The sequence below is a fragment of the Rhamphochromis sp. 'chilingali' genome (assembly GCF_963969265.1).
Source record: "Rhamphochromis sp. 'chilingali' genome assembly, chromosome: 16".
NCBI classification, from domain to species: domain Eukaryota; kingdom Metazoa; phylum Chordata; class Actinopteri; order Cichliformes; family Cichlidae; genus Rhamphochromis; species Rhamphochromis sp. 'chilingali'.
Window position 1 is genome coordinate 15,108,123 of NC_137943.1, and position 19,786 is coordinate 15,127,908.

A 19,786-nucleotide genomic window follows, 5' to 3' on the forward strand; every position below is an offset into this window, starting at 1 on the left:
GAGCTGAATGAAACTTATTTAATGTACAGAAATGAGTCTCACAATAATGTTCAATTAAAATATTAAATGCATGTACTCTGAGTTCAGGTGCACGCATCAGATTAACTGGGTCCACTCGTTGCTCTGGAAGAGTTGAAATCTTTTACAACAACACTTGGGGAACAGTCTGTGATGATGGCTGGGACATAAATGATGCTGAGGTGGTTTGTAGAGAGCTCGGCTGTGGAACAGCACTGAAAGCCACTAAGTCCACTCACTTTGGTGAAGGAAGAGGATCGATCTGGCTTGATGATGTGTCCTGTTCAGGAAGTGAGAGATCTCTCACTGAGTGTCAGCACAGAGGATTTGGGAAACATGACTGTACACACAGCAAGGATGCTGGTGTTGTCTGTTCAGGTAAGAAACTTTACTAATCAAAGTTAAATTAATAATAAAGGTCAATACAATTTTTTACTATTTATTTCATTACTTCTTGGTTTTGTCTTTAATATTATGTCATTAATATTATTTACGACTCCAGCATTTATGAAAAATTATTAGCTTGACTTGTTTGTTATCATTCAATATTAATTATTCACAGCCTGACAAATAAAGTGATGAGTGAGAACTGTCAAAAGAAACCAATTTAATATGATTGAAGCGTCCTATAACACTGAAATGTGAACTTAACATAAAGTATATAAATAGGACTGTAGGACTGTTCTTTTGTTTGATTTTTATGATCATTGAGCAGCTCAGTGATGTAAAGTTTGCAAATGATTGCACTCATGAACCAATTACACACTGAATAACATTCAGTCCATCAAAATGTTTTGTCTTATTGTTTATTATGCTCACTGTGCCCAGGTGTGCCAGTCAGATTATCTGGAAGCACTTTGTGCTCTGGAAGAGTCGAAATCTTTTACAACACTTGGGGAACAGTCTGTGATGATAACTGGGACATAAATGATGCTGAGGTGGTTTGTAGAGAGCTCGGCTGTGGAACGGCACAGAGTGCTGCTGTATCAGCCCGCTTTGGTGAGGGAAGTGGATCCATCTGGCTTGATGATGTGGACTGTTCAGGAAGTGAGAGATCTCTGACTGAGTGTCAGCACAGAGGATTTGGGACACATGACTGTACTCACCAAAAGGATGCTGGTGTTGTCTGCTCAGGTGAGAAATTATTTTTTTAAGTATTTATCATTAAATATCAATAATATTTAAATACTGTTATGTGGTGGGAGATTTCTTTCTTTTTGTATTGATCACATAGTTTAACCATATCACTTTAGTAATGTAGAAGCACATTTTCACCAGTTGTATGCATGTGCACCGTAAATGGGCCTTATGCTCTAACACACATGTGTAACATGTAAGAGTTACATAGAGTCTTTGTCAGTGTGGGTATATAAGATGTGAGGATGGCAGCCATTGTCAGAGACCGCTTAGGTGTTTGACCAGAGTCTCTTCATATTGCAATATGTTATTAAGCTCACTTGAAATCATGCTCACCGAGATGTTTGCGGGTTTATTTGAAATTTCCATGACAATTATTAATATATAAAGTAAATTTTTGCCATTTTTAATTGAATCGTCTCTCCATGACTGCTGTTTTCCTCAGTGATCCTTCCAAAGCCCAGAATCTTCATGATTCCTGCTGGTAAAGTTGAGCGGAGAAGCGATGTCAGCATCACTTGTTCAATATCACCTCAAAGCCAGCAGCTTCTACAAGGAGAATTTACTCTGAAGCAGATTTCAGGCTCATTCAGTCAGAAAAAACCATCAACCACCAACTCTGCTACATTCAAGATCCTCAAAGTAGATTTTGACAAGGATGGATTATACCAGTGTGAATATTCACACGACTCCAGCATCTCCACAAGTGACTCTGTCACCGTCTCTGTTACTGGTAATAAAATGTACTATTGCTTATATTACAGTGACAGGAAAATACTGTGTTTACTTGCTACAGGTTATTAGCATGAAAATATAACATCCATTAAGATAAGAAGTCTTAATTTCAGCAGTTCATCGATCAACGACAACACTTAATAGTCACTTCCCAATTATGTCTAAGATTGCAGAAACCCAACTTAATTTCATGCCAGTGTTCACTGCAATCAATAAATTAAAATACATGCCATGTGAATAAAGATTTTCATATTCATCCTGCCCTAAAAACTCCCAGAAAAGCCTTCAGTTAATCCAAAATACAGCTGCGAGAGACTGAGAGAAAGAGAACGCATATTTCTCCCATGTTGGCATTTCTTCATTGACTCCCTGTTAAATCTAAAATCTAAATCCTTGGTTTGGCCAAAGGTTTCTTCCTGTTAAAAGGGAGCCTTTCTTTCCCAATGTTGCCAAGTGCTAATTCATAGGGTGCAGTTTCTCTTTAATGCTGTACAGTCTTTATCTTATAATATAAAGCGCCTTGAGGTGTTTTGAATTCTCAATATCTATAAAAACTGAATTAATCTGAATTGTCTGGGCACCAAAGAATTGCTGGACTTTTGGGAGAGAAATGTTGTCCTATTCTTGAGGGATAAACGATTCTAGCACCTCAACAATCCTGAGCTGTCTTGTTTGTTTAATGATGGATTAAATGTTTTCAGTCAGTTAAAAAGATCTGGATCATATTCACACATGACACACGCATTAAAAGAGTGACAGAGTTTTTTCCGCCACCAGGTGGTGCCTCTTTTTCAATAGAGCTTCTTTATTTGTTGTTTATTTTGTTTTCAGTGTTGCTGCAGCAGCCCAGGATCTCTGTGACATCTCCAGATGGAAGACTTGCTAAGGTTATAGAAATCATGAAGGGCTACAGCTCCATCTTCACCTGCTCAAACAATGATCGCTATTCAGGAGGAGTTTTCAATCTCATCTACTCTGGCTCCAACATGAAACACAATAAGACATCTGTCAACAGCTCAGCCTCCTTTAGTTTCCCTGTAGCTGACTTTGGACACGAGGGCCGCTACAGCTGTGTGTATGAGATAACTCTGACAGAAGGAACATTCACTTCTCCTGAGGCGGAGTGGATTTATGTCTCCGTTATATGTAAGTTAAGCAAACACCAGAACTCAATATTTCTGTTTGCTGTGAGTGTCATGGGTCAGTTTACGTAATGTTTTGAGTTTTTTAAACTTTCAAGTCTTGTTTAGCATTTGCACTTGTTCTTAGTCTATTTAGTCTTGTTTTCAGTTCCTCGTTGCTTTAATTCCTCGCTCAGTGTTCTCTGCTCATTCATTCATGTGTCTGTTTTCCACATTTAATTATCGAGATTTCGAGAGCGAGTGTTCCTTGTGCTTTGCTTTTAGTTTTGCTTCCATTGTTTAGTTTTCTGTGATTTAATTCAGCTGTGTCTTGTTCTCCCCGGCTGTCTCTGCTTCCCTGATTGCCCGTGTGTGTCTGTACTGTATAAAGTCGTAGTCTTCTTTTTCCATAGGACAGAGCAGGTCTTTATCTTGCCCTAGTGTGTTTTCCATGTTAAGGGTTTCAGTTTCTCTTTTTGGCCTTTGTTTTGCTAATGCTTGTTATTAGCCAAAAGAAATGGCACACTTTAGTTCAGTCTTCTCAGTCTTTATGCATCTGCTAATGGTTCTTCCATCTACACACAGTCAGTAGCATCTACTGATCATGGCAGTGATAGTTTGACTGCATCATGTTGGAAGGTTTTCGATGACACAGAAAAAGGATTTAAAAAATACTTGGAATATTTAAACATTTTTTGTAAGTATGTGGTTTTAATCAAGTTTAATGATGCCATATGTTATGAAAAAAGTTGAACAAAGAAATAACCCACACCTGTTAAGTGCCTGAAAATTGTGGCTATAAAATGTTAATTTCTTCACAGCACACTAAATACTTTTGTTGAATCCTTCAAAATCACTTTGAGTCTCACATTTACATCATGTAAGTGTGGCTACACACTTAAAATAACACAAATCTAAAGCTTTCTAAACCTAACTGTAGGTAGTTCATTAGTGGCTGTTGTACAGTCTGCAATGTTGTATTGTGGTCACCATATTTGTCAGATCGAGCCACGCCTCCTAAACCATAACTGGGTAATATTGTGTTGAGGACACACCTCCATCTCGTGGAGAGGGTTTTTTCATTCACTGGGAGCCCATTGTTTTATAATCTATTGATGTTAACATGATTTATGAGGAGATTTTTCACAAGATTTGTTTCAATGTCTTTAAAACAAAATAAATTATATGACAGTTTGTTCTGTGGTAAGTGATGATGACTGATCTCTTTCCACAGATTCAAGAACTCCAATCCTGAGATATGTTCTCCTGCCTCTGGTTCTGCTTTTGGAGAACATTGCCCTTCATTTCTACTATAAGGTACATCAGAGTAAATAAAAGCATGTATGAAACTGAGTAGTAGCTGAGAAGTGTAGGAACAGTAACATGGATTGTGTATCGTCTCTCCAGGTCATCAAAAAGCAGAAATCAGACAAAAAGGAGAACAATGAGACGGATGTTTCCAGAGCTGAAGAAGTGGAGGCTGAGGAGGAAGCGGTCCAAGAAATAGAATAGAATTGAAACACATAGAAACACACACAAGTTTACAGTTTTTACCGAATGCCTAAACACTAACTGTGATTCCTGTAGCACAATTTCTAAAACTAGTCAGACTTATAGCAAAACCACTCACTGAGTGTGCAAAACTAAAAGCACAAAAACTGCTTTGCACTCAGTTTGCAATTTTGTAACACACACTTTGCAAGACTGTAGGCACAATTCACTGCACAACACTCAATTTCCAAATTTCCAACACACTCCTAGCAAAAGTATACACATGTATGGCTATCATTAACACTAATTTGCCAACTGTCTGGCACACTTTCACATGTGAAAACTTTCTTAGATAATTCGTTCACTTTGCAATCAGCCTAAGCACTATAATACAGGTAAGCTGTGTGTGCGGAGTACAATGGAGGGAGCAGAAAGAGTGAGAAGTAGAGGAGGCCGAGGAAGAGGACGTGGAGGTGAAGAAGTAGGATGAAGAGGACGACAAGGACAAGGAGGAGCAAGAGGAAGACGAGGAGGGGGCAGAGGAAGCATGTTCACTGCAGACCACGTAACCCATATAGTCATTATGGCGATTGCAAATAATCCTATACTTGGAAATGAACACTTGTGTTTGTTTTGATGTGTTTGAATAAACACCAGTACTTGAAGTTTGGATCCCTCCATGCTTATGGATCTATGACAGAAGTATGAGCTCAAACTGACATAGCCTACCTTGTGCACAGAGAAAGCAAAAGCCAGATGTGTTTTGTATTCATACCATCAGTGTGCAGTTGGCGCATTGTGTGCTTAGTAGATGATGGCTTGTGTGTACTGTTTGATACGGAAACACCATTTTTACGAAGGTGTGAAGAGTTAATCTAGCTGTGTTTGCTTTTGCAAGAGAACTACAATGTTTTGATGATTGGGTGACAGGTTTTCTTATTTGTGTGAAGAGTTTTGCAAAATTAGCCAATAGTTACAAAAAATGTGCTTAAGCAATCAGAAAAAACTGTAAAATCCACTATCTGATTTTATCTATATCTATCTCTTTCTATATATGTATATAGATATATATTAGTCCATATATACTCCAGTCCTCTCTCTTTTTTTCATCTTTCTCTGATTCTAAAAGTGAAGTTTTTACAGATTAAGTATTTTTTTCCCTCAATAACCTCTATCTTTAGCTAGACAGAATATGTGTCAGTTTGTGATGTCTTTGTACTCTCGAGTGTTTGAAATTATTTGCCATTAAAAAAAAACAAGTTCCCTTATTTATAGCCTCCTATCCTGTGGCACTCACAGCAGGAATGTATGACAGTGATGAGAAGGAGAAGTATGCAGCCAGGACCAGAGGGGGTTAAATGAATGACATCATCCAACAGCTTTTTAGCTTGTACATCTCAGTGTGGTTTGCAATTTGCAGTGAAGACATGACAGGAGTCAGAAAGATGAGCAGATCAACAGTGTCTGAAAGTCATGTCATTAAGAAATAGCGAATATAAGGAAAACAGGGGTGACTCAAGACTCACATCCAGGCCGCTTATAACTTAAAATATGACGTTTATGACGTTTGACTTTGATTTGATGATTTCTTGAACTAAGCTAAACTGTCAGCCTTTTATTGCAACAGAAAAGTGGAGTCCACAAGTTTACAAAGACCAAAAATATCTCTAACATTAATGTCAGTTCCTTCACATGCTTGATGTCTAAATGTATGAAAATTTCAAACCACCTCTCACCATCAGTAACATGTCCCAAACAAAAACACTCACTGACCCGCATTTACTTTGTTGGGATCTGGTCACATTAGGCTGGTTTGTGTCAGTAGGACCGACTAGACCCCCGCAGATTTAATCAGGCCTGCATTTGACTCCGTCCTTGTGGCTAACAAGTTTTTGTGGGACATATGTAGTGTTTTCATTCACCCATCTGTGAAGATACGAAGTCAAGGAAAATATACTGATTTCTGAGAGCATGTCAGACACCACTGATCCAACATGTGGCTGTAATGTGCTGAGTAATTCTGACACAGCATAGGATCAGTGAAATTTTTCACATCATGTTACCACCCAACAACATCTTTTGTTGAACTTGCTGTACTCTACTGACCACTATAAGTCTGTGAAGGTTCTTTAAGTTGCTTGAAGACGTTTCACCTCTCATCCGAGAAGCTTCTTCTGTTCTAGGGTCAAATGGTGGAGAGTCCCAGATTTATATAGTTGGTAAAGCTACGCCCCCTGCTGTCCAAGATCAACACAGCTAGTAGGACTGCTGTCACAGGAAATCTTAATTAGTGACTTTATTTCCTGTTAGTACATTAAATATTTCTGCTTTTATTTCTGTGTTAAATAAAGTTTGTTCAGCTGCAGTAATGCTCATGATCAGAAAGTTGCAGTATTTTTAAAAAGTAAAAGGCTAGAGCTTTGCTTCGACTTCACTTTATACTACTGTCAAGTTTTTTGCATCACTGTTTTTCTGTCACATTTTATAATTTGTTGAAATAAATATATGATTGTATTAAATGTGATGTCTTTTTTTCCTGCTAGTTATCAGCCTTTTGTCATCTTGCTAACCACCTGCCCCTGTCTTTCATTCATCTTTTTTATAGTTTTATTATTTATTTTGATTTAAAAAAGGATGATCTCTGCATTTTCTGCTTAGATGTGCAGAGGAGATCAGCTGGTTTAGTCAGTTTGCTGGAAGAGAGCTAAAAACGAACTTTCTTTAAGAGATGCCAGAATATTTTTTGTTTTAAAATATGAATGGTAAATGGCCTGTATTTGTATAGCGCTTTTCTAGTCCCTAAGGACCCCAAAGCGCTTTACACAACCAGTCATCCACCCATTCACACACTGGTTAAACCAATTAAACTAGTGGGTTTTAGATAACCTTTACTACCGCACTGTTCACTGCACAGCACAACAAGAAGTTTTAGAATCCAGTGCATGACTGAGAAAGGCCATCACATCAAAGCGTGTTTGAATTTCGGCGGACAATAACCTCCTGCAATCCTGTAATAACATCAGCTTTAATCCCGAGGACAGGTGTGTGCCCGTATCTTTGTGTGGGGACCTTAAGGTGCATTTCAGTGTCGACAACATGTATGAATCTTTGCACTGTGCTGCTGTTTCTTATCATTTACTGAGAGTCGTAAGAAAGAGGTATTGTCTCCAAATCTGTGCACTGACATCACAGTTAAAAGAAAAAAAACAAAGTAGGTACAAACAGGAAAAAACTACAAATGCCAAACGCATGAAACTCACTGCATGATTCTGCAGGAAAATGATCACAAACACACAACTGAAGCAGGCAAAGTAAAGAGGTGAAATATCAGAGAGAGTCACCTGATGTCTAAGGATGGTTAAGGATGTATTTTCACTTGCGGCACCCAATTAAAAAGGATCAAGCTGAATTTTATGTCACTTTATATTTTTTATGTGTTTACTTCCTATATTTTCCATCTGTAAATCATACATTCACTGTAGCTTCACTTCTTATATTTCACCTGACATTAAAAAAAGATTACCAGGGTGTTCAGTGACATGGAGCATTGTGAAAATAAGTTTACATTTATTGCTTCAACTTGTCGCAATGTACTCTATGTCTACTGTTGTCGTCACTATGAGATCACATTGTGCCTCACAGCATTTCTTTTGAATACATTTTGGTAAGAATACAGTTAAGATGGATGGATAAAAATGTTCTTCAGAGGCCTTGAGATCAAATCAAAACATGAAGACATTTCATATTTAAAAAATGTTGCCCATTCATAAAAATATCAGTAACTTTATAAACGTACTATACATGTTACTACTATAGACGATACTGTTTAAACCAAAAGAAAACAAAAACAAACGTATCACAGATCACATCTGTGAATCAGATATACTTTATTTAAAATATATTTCATAAAGGTATCAGGCAAAGAGATGAGAGTATAAACTCATCCATAGCCAGGTTCCAGATGTTTCCTTCCACCTTGTGACTGCATGTGGTGCAGTTTCCTGTGTAGCTGAGCCTTAGCCAGATCTACAGACAGCCTCCTGGCCATGCGGTCAGTGGTCCTCTTCATGCTGCGAGCCATCTCAATCGCCTGGTCCAGAGTCCTGTTCACGTCTTCTTCCTAGAAAACCAAAGAAACTTGTCCCTTAAGCCAAGTAAGACTTGTGTATGTCACAGTAAAGACCTGATCTTTATTATGATATACAGCAGATGTTCCTGTATATAAAGAGAACTGGTTTATCTGATTTGCGTTAAAGTTTGAGACATTTGACCTTGCTCCTGCTACGTCTGCTTGTCCTGCTGCCAGTCTTGAAGGGCACGGATGATGGAGACGGTGTCCGCTGAAAGTACACATTGCTGGGCAGGAGTGCTGTGTCTGACTGAGTGGAAGGTTTTCTGTGATGGGACATGGACTGCAGCGGTGGCTCCCTGAATTTATAGCTGGATTTGACAACACGTAGCAAAAAAGAATGATTTATCCCAAGAAAAAACTATGAAGCGTACAGCTGATAAATATCTCTATCAATGCAGTTAATGCTTGTATTTTACCTGGCCGGCAGACTGCAGGAGGAGCCGTAGCTGACCTGCAACAGCGGCTTCTGGAGAAACGAGCTGGAGAGAAGAGACCATCTGTCCTTGGAGTGTAAACTATTTGTGACAACTGTAGATCACAGAAACATGACCAACAGTGTGCTCAGTAAGAATTAGTACGTATTGACAGCAGTGATTTTCCTTTTCACCTTACAGTATTACAGCCCTTACACTATTCATCCAGATAACACTAATACATTTACTGAGGTCAGTTTCATAACTCATTAAATCAAAACCTTGATGGACAAAACCTGACATGAAACAGTTTCTCACTCTGTGGTCTGAAGTCAGACATCATGTCGTTCTTTCCTTTTAAACTGCAGCTTCTCAACCCAGAAGTTTCCAGTGAGCGGCCTCCCTCTGTCCACGCAGCAGGAGAAACTGAATGTTCAGTTCAAAGACAATCAGACAGAAAATCATCCAAATAAAGTGAAACAAAATTCTGCTGTGACTCTGGCTCTGACCTCCTTTGGGCTGGACCGCCTGGTGTTTAAACTGAAACTCAGGTCCCGAGGATACGCCTCTGCCACCTTTTCTGCTCCCTGCTGGTGAACTGTGTAACTGCAACATTATCTCAGAGCTTGTTTCACTGCTGTCTGTGCCTGAAGAGCAAACGAACAAATTACATTAAAAGGATGAAGTAACATCTGCATGCACTCATATCAAAGCAGGGAAGGGAACTTAGAGCCAGACAATTGGAGTTTACACAGTTTTATGGCTGGTGGGGGTCTACCTTTGCTCTGGCTGGGGTCCATGTCTGATGAGATCCAGTCCTCCAGCCTTGCCTGACTGAAACTGAAGTTACTCACATCTCTGCTGCTGATATTCCCCACTCTACATGTTATGATACAAATAATCAATATGAGAAGACATTTGGACTCTAAATGGTTATTTCTGTTTAAATGTTTATCATGAAACTGAAATTCTTACTTGTTAGTTTACTAGATATAATACATGTCACTATCAACATGATAACACCTTACAAAATGTCCATCTTTCATTCATTGACCATGATGATCAGAGTCCCACCTGTTACAGGCTGGACTTTGGTAAGTCCTGGTTCTGGACCGGCGCTCCTGGCGCTCTTGTCTGTATTTTGAGGTGAGATAGTCCATCTTCTGAGCTAAGTGAGGTAATTGCACTAAGCCCACCTCCAGGTCCTTCTTTAGCCTAGACACCTCCGATTGCAAGGCCAGGATAGCCTCACTGGTCACACACGAGCGACACAGAAATGTAAATGTTCATAAAATGGGAAAAAAGGTCATGATAAAGTTCCAGTAGATACGGGCAAATATTTAGCTTAAATGCTGACTGCTAGAACAAAGCCACATACTTGTGAAACCCCTTCAAAACAAAAAAAAAAAGAACAGTTGTTGATCGAGGTAATGAAGGCAACAACACAGAGAGATTGAAACCAAAAGGGTGAATCTCAGATGAGCTGTTTTTCAAGGGAGAGCTCTAAGAATTCAAAGGTTTCAAGAGTGGCCTCAACAGTAATTATTTGCATTAGATTTATTCCTATAAGCCTTATAACCAGTTGTCTGCTGCCACTTTAAAAGTGCAAGACCAAATTTGCGTCCTACACTGCCCTCTGGCTTTAACTTTTATTTCTTCTTAAAGAGGTTGAGCACCAACACTTTCAAAGGGTGAAAGTCCCACTCCCATAAAGTGCCACTTTATTTTGCTGCTGTTTTCATGTTAATTATACACACTCTTCATAATTTTACCCACAGTGGTTTAACATTTGAATTCACAGCAGTGCAGTGATTATTCACTAACACTGGTGTTTGTTTTCGGCATACTGACCTATTACAAGAGCAGGAGCGCAGAGGGCTGCCTCTGCCATCAGTATCCATGGAGGTGCCAAGTAGAGGTTGAGATACGAGCTGATGGTGCTGAGCAGACAGGCTTTGGTCAGATCCTGTTTGGTCAGTGGTGGACACGAGGAACTTTAGCACTGACCAGAAAACATGACATAAAAAGTGAACATGCAGTGATGGAGATTACTCACCTTGCAGCATTGCTGAAGGTTTCTTAGTGGTACTGTCCACCCACAGATCCACTCCAGCTGTTGCTCCACAGTGTTGTGTTAGGACAGATGGGTGGGGGCTGGCCCACTGGTAGCCAGTGATGGCAGGGTGGATGGCTGTTTGCAGGTGGGAGCACGAGTCTTCACTGTCTGAGCTACTTAAACCTTCTTTCTGGGACAACACACTGCAGAAGCAAAAGCTCAGCTTAAGGTATTCTCATGTTAGGCTCATGTGATATGTTTATGATGGTGAACCAGTCATTAAAATACTCTCACTCACACCTTTCTGGAAGCAGATTTGATTGAAATGATCCCGAGCCCGAATGATTCAAGTAAGAGCTCCCAAATCCGCTGTCTGTCTCTGAACTCACCATCTTCTGTGCATCAATAACAAGGTTTTAACCAAAAGATATGCATGAACATTTGCATTGCATTTTAATTGAGTGGAAGAGACAGCAGCGGTCAAACAGGCTAGCTTGTATCTGCAACTGACCTGCGAGGCACATGAGGTGTTGAGATCCGGCTCTGAGAGGCTGTGGCTCTCTGAGCCTCTTGGTGCATCAGAGGAACAGGAGACCTCCACTGCCAGACTAACACAGTCACCCAGATCACATTCATCCTTTTGTCTGGAGACTCTATCCTTGATGCTGTGGCTGCAGAAAGAGCAAGTGTTTACTGTATAAAGTCTAAGTGTAATAAACAGCAGTGGTTTTGTTTCAAAACTTTTTTTAACAGTAGGATATGAAAAGCATTATGAGAAGAAGACAATGCCTATGTTTTCTGTATTGAGCATGATAATATATTATGCAAAAACAGATCTCTTGCATTATGAAGACTTAAATATAAAACTAAAAAACAGCAATAAGAAGCCATAACAGAGAGTCAGTCACCTCACAGTCACAACACTGACCTGCTGACTGTCCACTGCTCGTGTGAGGTGGTCTTGTTTCCACACAGGTAAGCTAAGATGTCACTGTGATCTGCCACCTCTAACAAACCAGAGCTCCTCTCCTCATCCTCATCTTTACAGACATCAAGTCCAACCAAGGAGCCCGTTGAGTCCCTAAAACAGGCCAGAGAAGAATACCTGCACACAGATCCAAGCACTCCCTTCCCTCCGTACTGTGCAACCCAACACCAGCTGTGTACACGAAACACTACCTGCCCACAGGAAGGCTGAGAACGTGCACAAACACACACGTATGCACCGCTCACAGCATAAACAGCTAGCCAGGACAAGGGGGTTTATTACAGTATACTTATATCCATCCAAGTCATCTTTAATTTTTCAGCACATTTGCCACCGAGCTGTATATTAGCTGCATATCAGAAACTATAAAAATGTTATATTTACAAAAGAAAGATTTAAAATTTAAGTTTTAAGTTTAAAACCTAAACATTAGACTGCAAAGAAGAAATTTATTGGTACCGTGACTGGCAGCTGCCATGTCCAGAGTTTTTCACTAGAGGGTCAGCAGTTACGAGCTCACTACTTTGGTCTGATCCACCATTTATCTGAAGGTCACTGCCCTCCTCTGCTTCTTCTTCCTCTTCTTCTTCCTCTGTGTCCATCTTATAACTTTGCCCCTGAAACATAAAAGTTAATGCAAACATATGCACATACTTAGCATCTGTACCAGGAAAGGATTTGTCACAAATGAAGATGCAGGGCATGGATGCAAATAAGGATCCCTATCATACCAACAGGGCTGAGCAGATATATTTCAGCCTTAAAGGCAGCATGAGCACAGGAGATTATTATAATTTCTTCTCAATCTATATTTCTGACTCTAAAAGACAGAAAGCAGCCACCATGAAAAAGCAGATATAAAACTGCACTCCAAGAAAAAAAATGTAGATAAGGTGACCAGTGTGAAGGCAACTGTTCAAAACATGAAAACCAAACATTTAGCTACTTATAAGAGGCTTTTAGCTGAGCTTAATTTGGAGAAGAAGAGGAAGAGAGGAAAAACCCTCTTAAAAAATCATGGAGTTTAACCACCAGCTCCGGAGGCCAAAGCAGATGAGGCTGGTTTTTTTTGTAGATGAATGTATACACAAACTAGCAGTCAGCAGTCATCTGCAAAGGTGGACGGTCTCATCCAAGAAACCCTGGAGCTGAAACAAATGCTCTGAAAAGAAAATGAATTGTAGGCCCAAGAAGAGCCTGAGAAACTTGAGGCAATCACGGTGACAGAGGCTTTCTGTGAAGAAGCCTCAAATGATGCTTCACAGAAGCTCAATCCTGTGGAGAAATTCAATAAGGAAACGGCCAACAGCAATTTTCAGCTGAAGAGTGCAGTTTACAAGCTTTAATGTGGAGCCTCAGGTAATGAGCACAAAGAAAACACTGGAGCTCCTCCAGCATCCAACAGAGTGCATAACAGAAGTTCCGCTGACAGATCTGAAAGTAGCAGCTACGCTGAAAACGATCCAGACTAAATCTAAGTCAGAAAAGGCTTTTCAGAACTTTCTGATCACACCTCATGTTGCAAAGACCTTTTTATTCAAAACAAGCATTTAAAATATTCACAATGTCATTTTTTGCAGATAAATAATTAAACATAACAACACAATTTTTGGAAACCTACAATTGCATTGCTACTAGTATGAATTTGAACTGTTGATATGCAGCATTGCATTTTTACTATTCACAGCGTATTCTGACTATAAAAGGCCCCAAATCAGAGAATATGAATAGTGTGGCAAAAACATTAAACGTGAATTTTCTGTGTGTCTTTTACCTCATGCAGGGAAGGTGGAGGTGAAGGTGTGAACATGCAGACAGGAGTGGGTACAGTCGTGGACGTGGGAGTGGATGTTGAGTGAGGAGGAGAAATCTGATCACACACGTTTTTGTCTATGATCTCCTTAATGTCCTCAAGATGCATGCCTATCCTAAAGATGTCTCCTTCCACTAGTCTGCACGCGCGCGCACACACACACACACACACACACACACACACACACACACACACACACACACACACACACACACACACACACACACACACACACACACACATAAATGGGTGCACAAACATGATACTGACACTTACAGCTGCCACCCCGGGGTCTCTCTGACCTGTTAGCATCAAAAGTGCCAGTGTTCCTGGATAAGCCCATGTAGTTTTGCATCTCCAGAGCTCTGTGCTCCTCCTTCTTACTGATGTAGTTTCTTTCCAACTGGTCTTGAGCCTCCATCATGCTCCTCAACATCTGCAAAAGGATCAGTCTATACTAATGCCCATGCAGAAAAAAAGCAGGCCCCAAATTGTGCTTGAAATGTAGTTTACCTTACATGTAGGATGTAAAGGATCCTTACCATTTGCTTTTCTTCTGTGCTTACAGCCATGTTGCTCACAGTAAATCTAAATTCATCCACCTGAAGAGCAGAAGGTTTGTAAACGTTTAAAATATGTGTGCGTTTAATTGTACAATAGCTGTAGTCATTTTCAAACACACCTTCTGCATGAACTGGCTGATGATGTCTCTCAGCTCAGCGGTCATCCTTTCCCCATCACTGGGATTATCCTGAAGCTCGCTGGAGGAAGCTGAGGCCGCCTCCTTAATGGTGCTGACGAGAGCTGACTCAGCTTTTTCATTTAAGCTTTCTGAAAACAAGCCAACATGGGAGTCATACACACTCAACATAATTAAGGTAATAAGTTATGAGTAAAATGTTCCTGACACATCCTCTGGGATTTGTACTGCCAATATATCTTTCTTTGTAGCTTTATTTACTTATTTTTATAAATAATGCTGCCAAGCACAAAATGCATCCAGACCAAATCATTAGCTCAGCCAGAGGCGTGGCAGTGTGAGGGACGCTCTGCTGTGATTAGTTGATAGGGTTAGGGTGGGTTGGGTCAGAGCTGATGTAATGTAGCTCAAACCACTAGGCTGGGAATAACATCACAACAGAGGCCCTCAAGGATCATGGCAACACTAACTTTAGAGTCCCTGACAAAAACTTGTGTGTTACCTCTCCCTTATCTAGTATCACCTATGGAGAAAGGCTTTTCTGCATTACTATAAAGTATTATTTAAATTATTAAACTACAGTTAGTCAGTATAGCCCTCGCTGCTGCTGCATGCTGGGGTTTAAATCTGCACCACTGTGTTTACAAAGGGTGCTAGATTTACTGGTTCTGCAGCTTTATTAGAACCGCCGTAGAGACAGACCGTAGCTGTGATTACTGCAGCAGAATGACATGCCACCTTAACTCTAAATTTAACATGACTGTTTTTATTTGCTGTAACATTATACACCAATTTTTATGTGCACCCAGTGATGGTTTCATTGCCCGAGTCCCCGTCAGCGATGCTCCGCAGGCTCAGATGCTACTGTAGCTGTCCAGAGCAGTGCAGGTTAAACCACACTGGCAGCTGGAGGACAACAGCAGTATCTGTAAACAGCTTCAATCACCACAGCCAGGCTGAGCAGCTGCAGCCCTGCTCACAGCCAGCAGCTGGTTACTCTAACAGAATGGCCTTTTAAAATGAATAATGGCACATTTCATTTCATTTCTGTAGTATTAACTCTTAACTATCTGTGTCTTATAGCTGGACAGGAGCCACACACCGACTGTATGGAGGGATCAGTATGCAAAATATTTAGGGGGCACCACAAAACTAAGGCAAAATACTGGATTCAATAAAATAATCAATCTATTTTCCAGCTAAAATGACAACAAACTGGAGAGCAGCTGCCGGCCTGAGCACAACATGCCTTTAACGTAGTGTTTAACTCGACTTTCTGATCATTCGGTGTTTAAATAAAGATACACAGGCCTGGTTTGTCATAAATATTCAGTTATTCTTTCAATGTCATTAAAAGGTTTCATTAAAAAATGTGTCATCTAAACTGATCACTCTCTGAGGAATCCAGTCAGACTTTATTTTCATGTAGTAGAAGGCAGTTAACCTTTCATGATATCAGATGTCGGACACGGAGCCGTACCTGATGAGGGAAGATGAGGAGCTTTGTATCCAAGATGGCTCAGCTCAGCTAACTGCCCCTGATCTTCATCATCATCCTCTAAATAAAGCATGAGTTCTGAGGAGAGCTGATTCTGTGAAAAGCAATAAATACCTTTGTATCTTACATTTGAAATGTAACTAATTTAACACAGGCCTGTGTGAATTACACCAGGAAGAAACCTTAGAACTCACACTGGTTCCTAGTCTCATCTGATCAATGAGGTTCTCTGCCTCTGCGTATTTGGTGAGTAATTTATCATATTCAGCCTAAAGAAAATAGAGAGGATGGATGTTACAGCTCTATCTAAGAAAACAGTAATGCAATGATGACAGAAAATATCAGCTAAAGAAACTGAAAGTCTAAGGTTTATTTGCAGTGCAAAGATATGATCTGAATGCTTTCTACCTGCAGATGGTGCACCAGTGCAGGAGGAGTGTGCTTTTCTTCATCTTTAAAGACATTAGCTTTCCCGGCTGGCAGGACTGAGTCCTCCAAGACTCTGCTGATCACCTCTAACATGCCTGGGGAAGACTGAGCTCTGTGAATGGTGCTAGGGCACTGAGGAAGTGATCTGGCTGGGGTTTTGGGGATTTTCACTTTAGGGGCAACCTTGGAGAAGTCGGGGAGCGGGTAATGGACTTGGCCTTGGCCATACTTCATCTCACTGAAGGATCTTGTATGCACCAGAGGAACTCTCTGAACCTGCTCTTCCTCCTCATCTGCTTTGTCCTGCTTTACTTCATCTGCACTGAAATCCCCAATGCTCTGCTTAGAATCTGTACTTTCAGAGTTGGACATGCTGTTTGCACAAGCACCAGATGTGAAAGTAGGAGTCTTCTTTTCTATCTGCTCTTCTGAACTTGCTTTTTTTGATGCAGCATTACTCTTTTCATCTGAGCTCTCTGTGTGGTTATTATTCACTGCTTTGCTGTTGTGTGTTGGAGCCTGGCTAAAAACACTGTCGTCTGCACTCTCCAACAGGGACACCTCTGGCAGGGTCTCTGCCTCGATCAGCCTACCCAACCGCAGCAATTCCTCGTGGGAGAAGTGCCGCAGCAATAACTGGTTAATGTCTGCAGCACCAGGATGCGGTCCACCAAGCTCACTTTGCTTGGAAGCATCAAAAACGTTGTCCTGCTTTGTGCTGATATCTTCTTGCACCAATTCAAGCTGACCAGAAAGATCAGGACTTGTATGAACAGTGTGTCCTCCATCAGAGCTAATGTTTCCCTCAGAATAATCTTTCTTGTTGAAGTAAGGGCTTCCAATGTTGCCATCATATGGCAAGTCCTCCTGATCCTCATCACTGGTATTTTGTCCAGTGTCCTCACTTCCCTGCTTATCTTGCATGGTGTTTGATCTTTGGGAAGACACATGTAAGAGATTTCTCTTGGAACTGCTCTCTAGAACCCTCCCGCTCAGACTGCCCACACTGCTCTCTGAGGAGGAGTCATCCAAGCCAGACAGCTCCGCGTCCCCTGCAAATTAAAAACCCAAATACCATGAAAACCTAATTACAGGGTCATGTTGATTCCATTAAATTAGGTTGTTGTGACTTTTAAGGCTAATGGTGGTGACTGACTGGTGGTGGTCAGAGGGCCCGGTGGCGCCAGTGTCCGGCAGCCTCGCCTCTGTCAGTGCGCCCCAGGGCAGCTGTGGCTACAACATAGCTTACCATTGCCAGTGTGTGAATGTTTGTGTGAATAGGTGAATGACGGAATGTAGTGTAAAGCGCTTTGGGGTCCTTAGAGACTGAGTAAAGCGCTATACAAATGCAGGCCATTTACCATTTGCAGGCCATTTAATGATGAGAGTGAAAACTAGCTCATGACTTTGCAAAAACAATATATGTGTCATTGCATTTGTTTTGTCACACCTGAAGTGAGCAAAAAAACATAGCAGATGTTTAACATTCTGCATGCCAACATATTTATAATGATGTATTATTAAAAAAATTGTTTTATGTAAAATTTTGATTATATACGCACTAATTCACCGTAGTATACAAGAAAACTGACACAATAAACAACAGTGCCTGCATGTCTTACCACTAAGATGGATGCTTGCTTCAGAGGCAGCAGACTCTGCCGGGGACAGATGCAAGGCCAAAGAACTCTCCAGATCACTTAAGTGGAGACTTTCATCCTCACTGAGATCAACAAAGAAGCTCTGCTCGATGCATTTTTCCCACAGCACTACGGGTCTGTCCTCCCCCTGAACATCCTCATCCGACTCTCCCAGGTCTCCCTCCATGGACTCTGCAACAGAAAAATGGATGCACTGTTCAATATCTCCTCACCTCTGTTAAGAAAAAAGCAGGGTGAGAAAACTGAACAAAGCACCATTCATCTCTTAGCAACGCAACCTGCAAAGTGACAACACTGGATCAAAAAGCACTAAGGTGTCAATTATTCAACAATCAATACAATGTGTGCACAGAAGATTGCGTGCTGCAAGGGTGTAAAGTTTTTGAGTTAATTATATGCTTGGGTGAAACGTATTGTGTCTGTTTTGAGTGTCTGACAGCAGCAGAAGGCTTATAAATAAATATATAGATAAATATTTTTTAAAAAGTAATTCATCTATTTCATTCAGAAATAAATAATTTGTTTTAAATGGGTTCTTCCTTCATAAAATAGAAAAAATCCTTAGTTTTAGTATCTGTGACTTTGGTAAAAATTTAGATACAATGTGGCTGATGAGGCACTGATGGACGTGAATACTGACATTTTTAGATGTGCGCAAGACTGTCAGTCAACTGCTTTCTAAAAGCTGTGTTTTCAATATAAAACCTGTACTGATTTTCCTAAATCTTACATCTGACACATGTCCTCCATACAATAATAATAATTTATTATTATTGTATTGTATATGTATGTTTTTGCATGTATGTTAACAAAAACTGTCATGTGATATATGTATTCAGGTACTTGATACCATAATCGTAATAACTACATTTCATAAGAGTAGTGGAGCAAAAGTATATAAAGTACATATATCTCCTACTACAAGTTACACGTGAGTGTTACCAAACACGTTTAAGCGTCTGTACTGTTTCTGCATGTAAGTCTGAGCTGCATTTCAGTGACATAGTACTACTGAAATGCTTTGCTGGCGGTGGTTACTTACCTTGGTTGTGTTTAGCCGGCTGGTTCTTCTTCAGCAGTGTGCCATTACCTTTAAGTTGATCCCGGTCTCGAAACTAGCAGCGATGGTTTAATATCTCCCCCATCTTTCTTGACATATGCCTTCCTGAACAGGTTTTTTGTGGCATCATTAATAATGGATAAAAGGCAGCGCTGAACGTCTGGACTCGCGGTGACAGCAGCATGCATGACAACTAGCGGGGTCTCGTTGCTAGGTAACGGTGCTGAAACCTCCTCCAAAAGGCTGCTAGCAAGTGACAGTTTTGGGCTATTGGCCATTACATACTTATTCTCTTTTTAAAAATAAGTATGGGAATGTGCAGACTTTCACCCTCCTAAATAATAATACACAGTGCCGAAGCCCCACAAGTGTGCACGCTGAAAGCCAAGGCGTGTCAAACTTTCAAACATAATAAAGCTCGTGCTTGTCTCAGCTACATTATCACAAAAACGTCACCCTTCTTCATTCAAATGTGTTCGTCCAATGATTTTTCTGCAGGGGCGTGACTAAATTTGAATGCCGCTCTCTGATTGG

The 19,786-nt window shown here is 40.5% G+C and overlaps 1 protein-coding gene across 5 annotated transcripts; it reads right to left on the reverse strand.

Annotated features, from left to right (window-relative positions):
• Positions 1 to 7,676: 7,676 nt before the first annotated feature.
• On the reverse strand, positions 7,677 to 19,708 carry aknad1 (AKNA domain containing 1). 5 transcript variants are annotated; one of them, XM_080861927.1, is made up of 22 exons: positions 19,235 to 19,708; positions 18,154 to 18,363; positions 16,511 to 17,583; positions 16,297 to 16,371; positions 16,085 to 16,196; positions 14,587 to 14,735; positions 14,447 to 14,506; positions 14,207 to 14,340; positions 13,866 to 14,043; positions 12,551 to 12,708; positions 12,032 to 12,184; positions 11,615 to 11,774; positions 11,404 to 11,495; positions 11,104 to 11,306; positions 10,899 to 11,013; positions 10,122 to 10,298; positions 9,826 to 9,926; positions 9,557 to 9,694; positions 9,366 to 9,473; positions 9,051 to 9,162; positions 8,774 to 8,942; positions 7,677 to 8,622 (listed from the first exon to the last, which is right to left on the reverse strand). In XM_080861927.1, exons 2-22 carry the CDS (start codon positions 18,356 to 18,358, stop codon positions 8,443 to 8,445), a joined length of 3,852 nt encoding a protein of 1,283 aa, XP_080718053.1. In that variant the 5' UTR covers positions 18,359 to 18,363; positions 19,235 to 19,708; the 3' UTR covers positions 7,677 to 8,442. The 5 variants fall into 5 exon arrangements, with proteins under 5 accessions (XP_080718053.1, XP_080718054.1, XP_080718052.1 ...); XM_080861928.1 differs by having other exon boundaries at positions 9,366 to 9,452; positions 11,404 to 11,498; XM_080861926.1 differs by having other exon boundaries at positions 11,404 to 11,498.
• Positions 19,709 to 19,786: the final 78 nt, after the last annotated feature.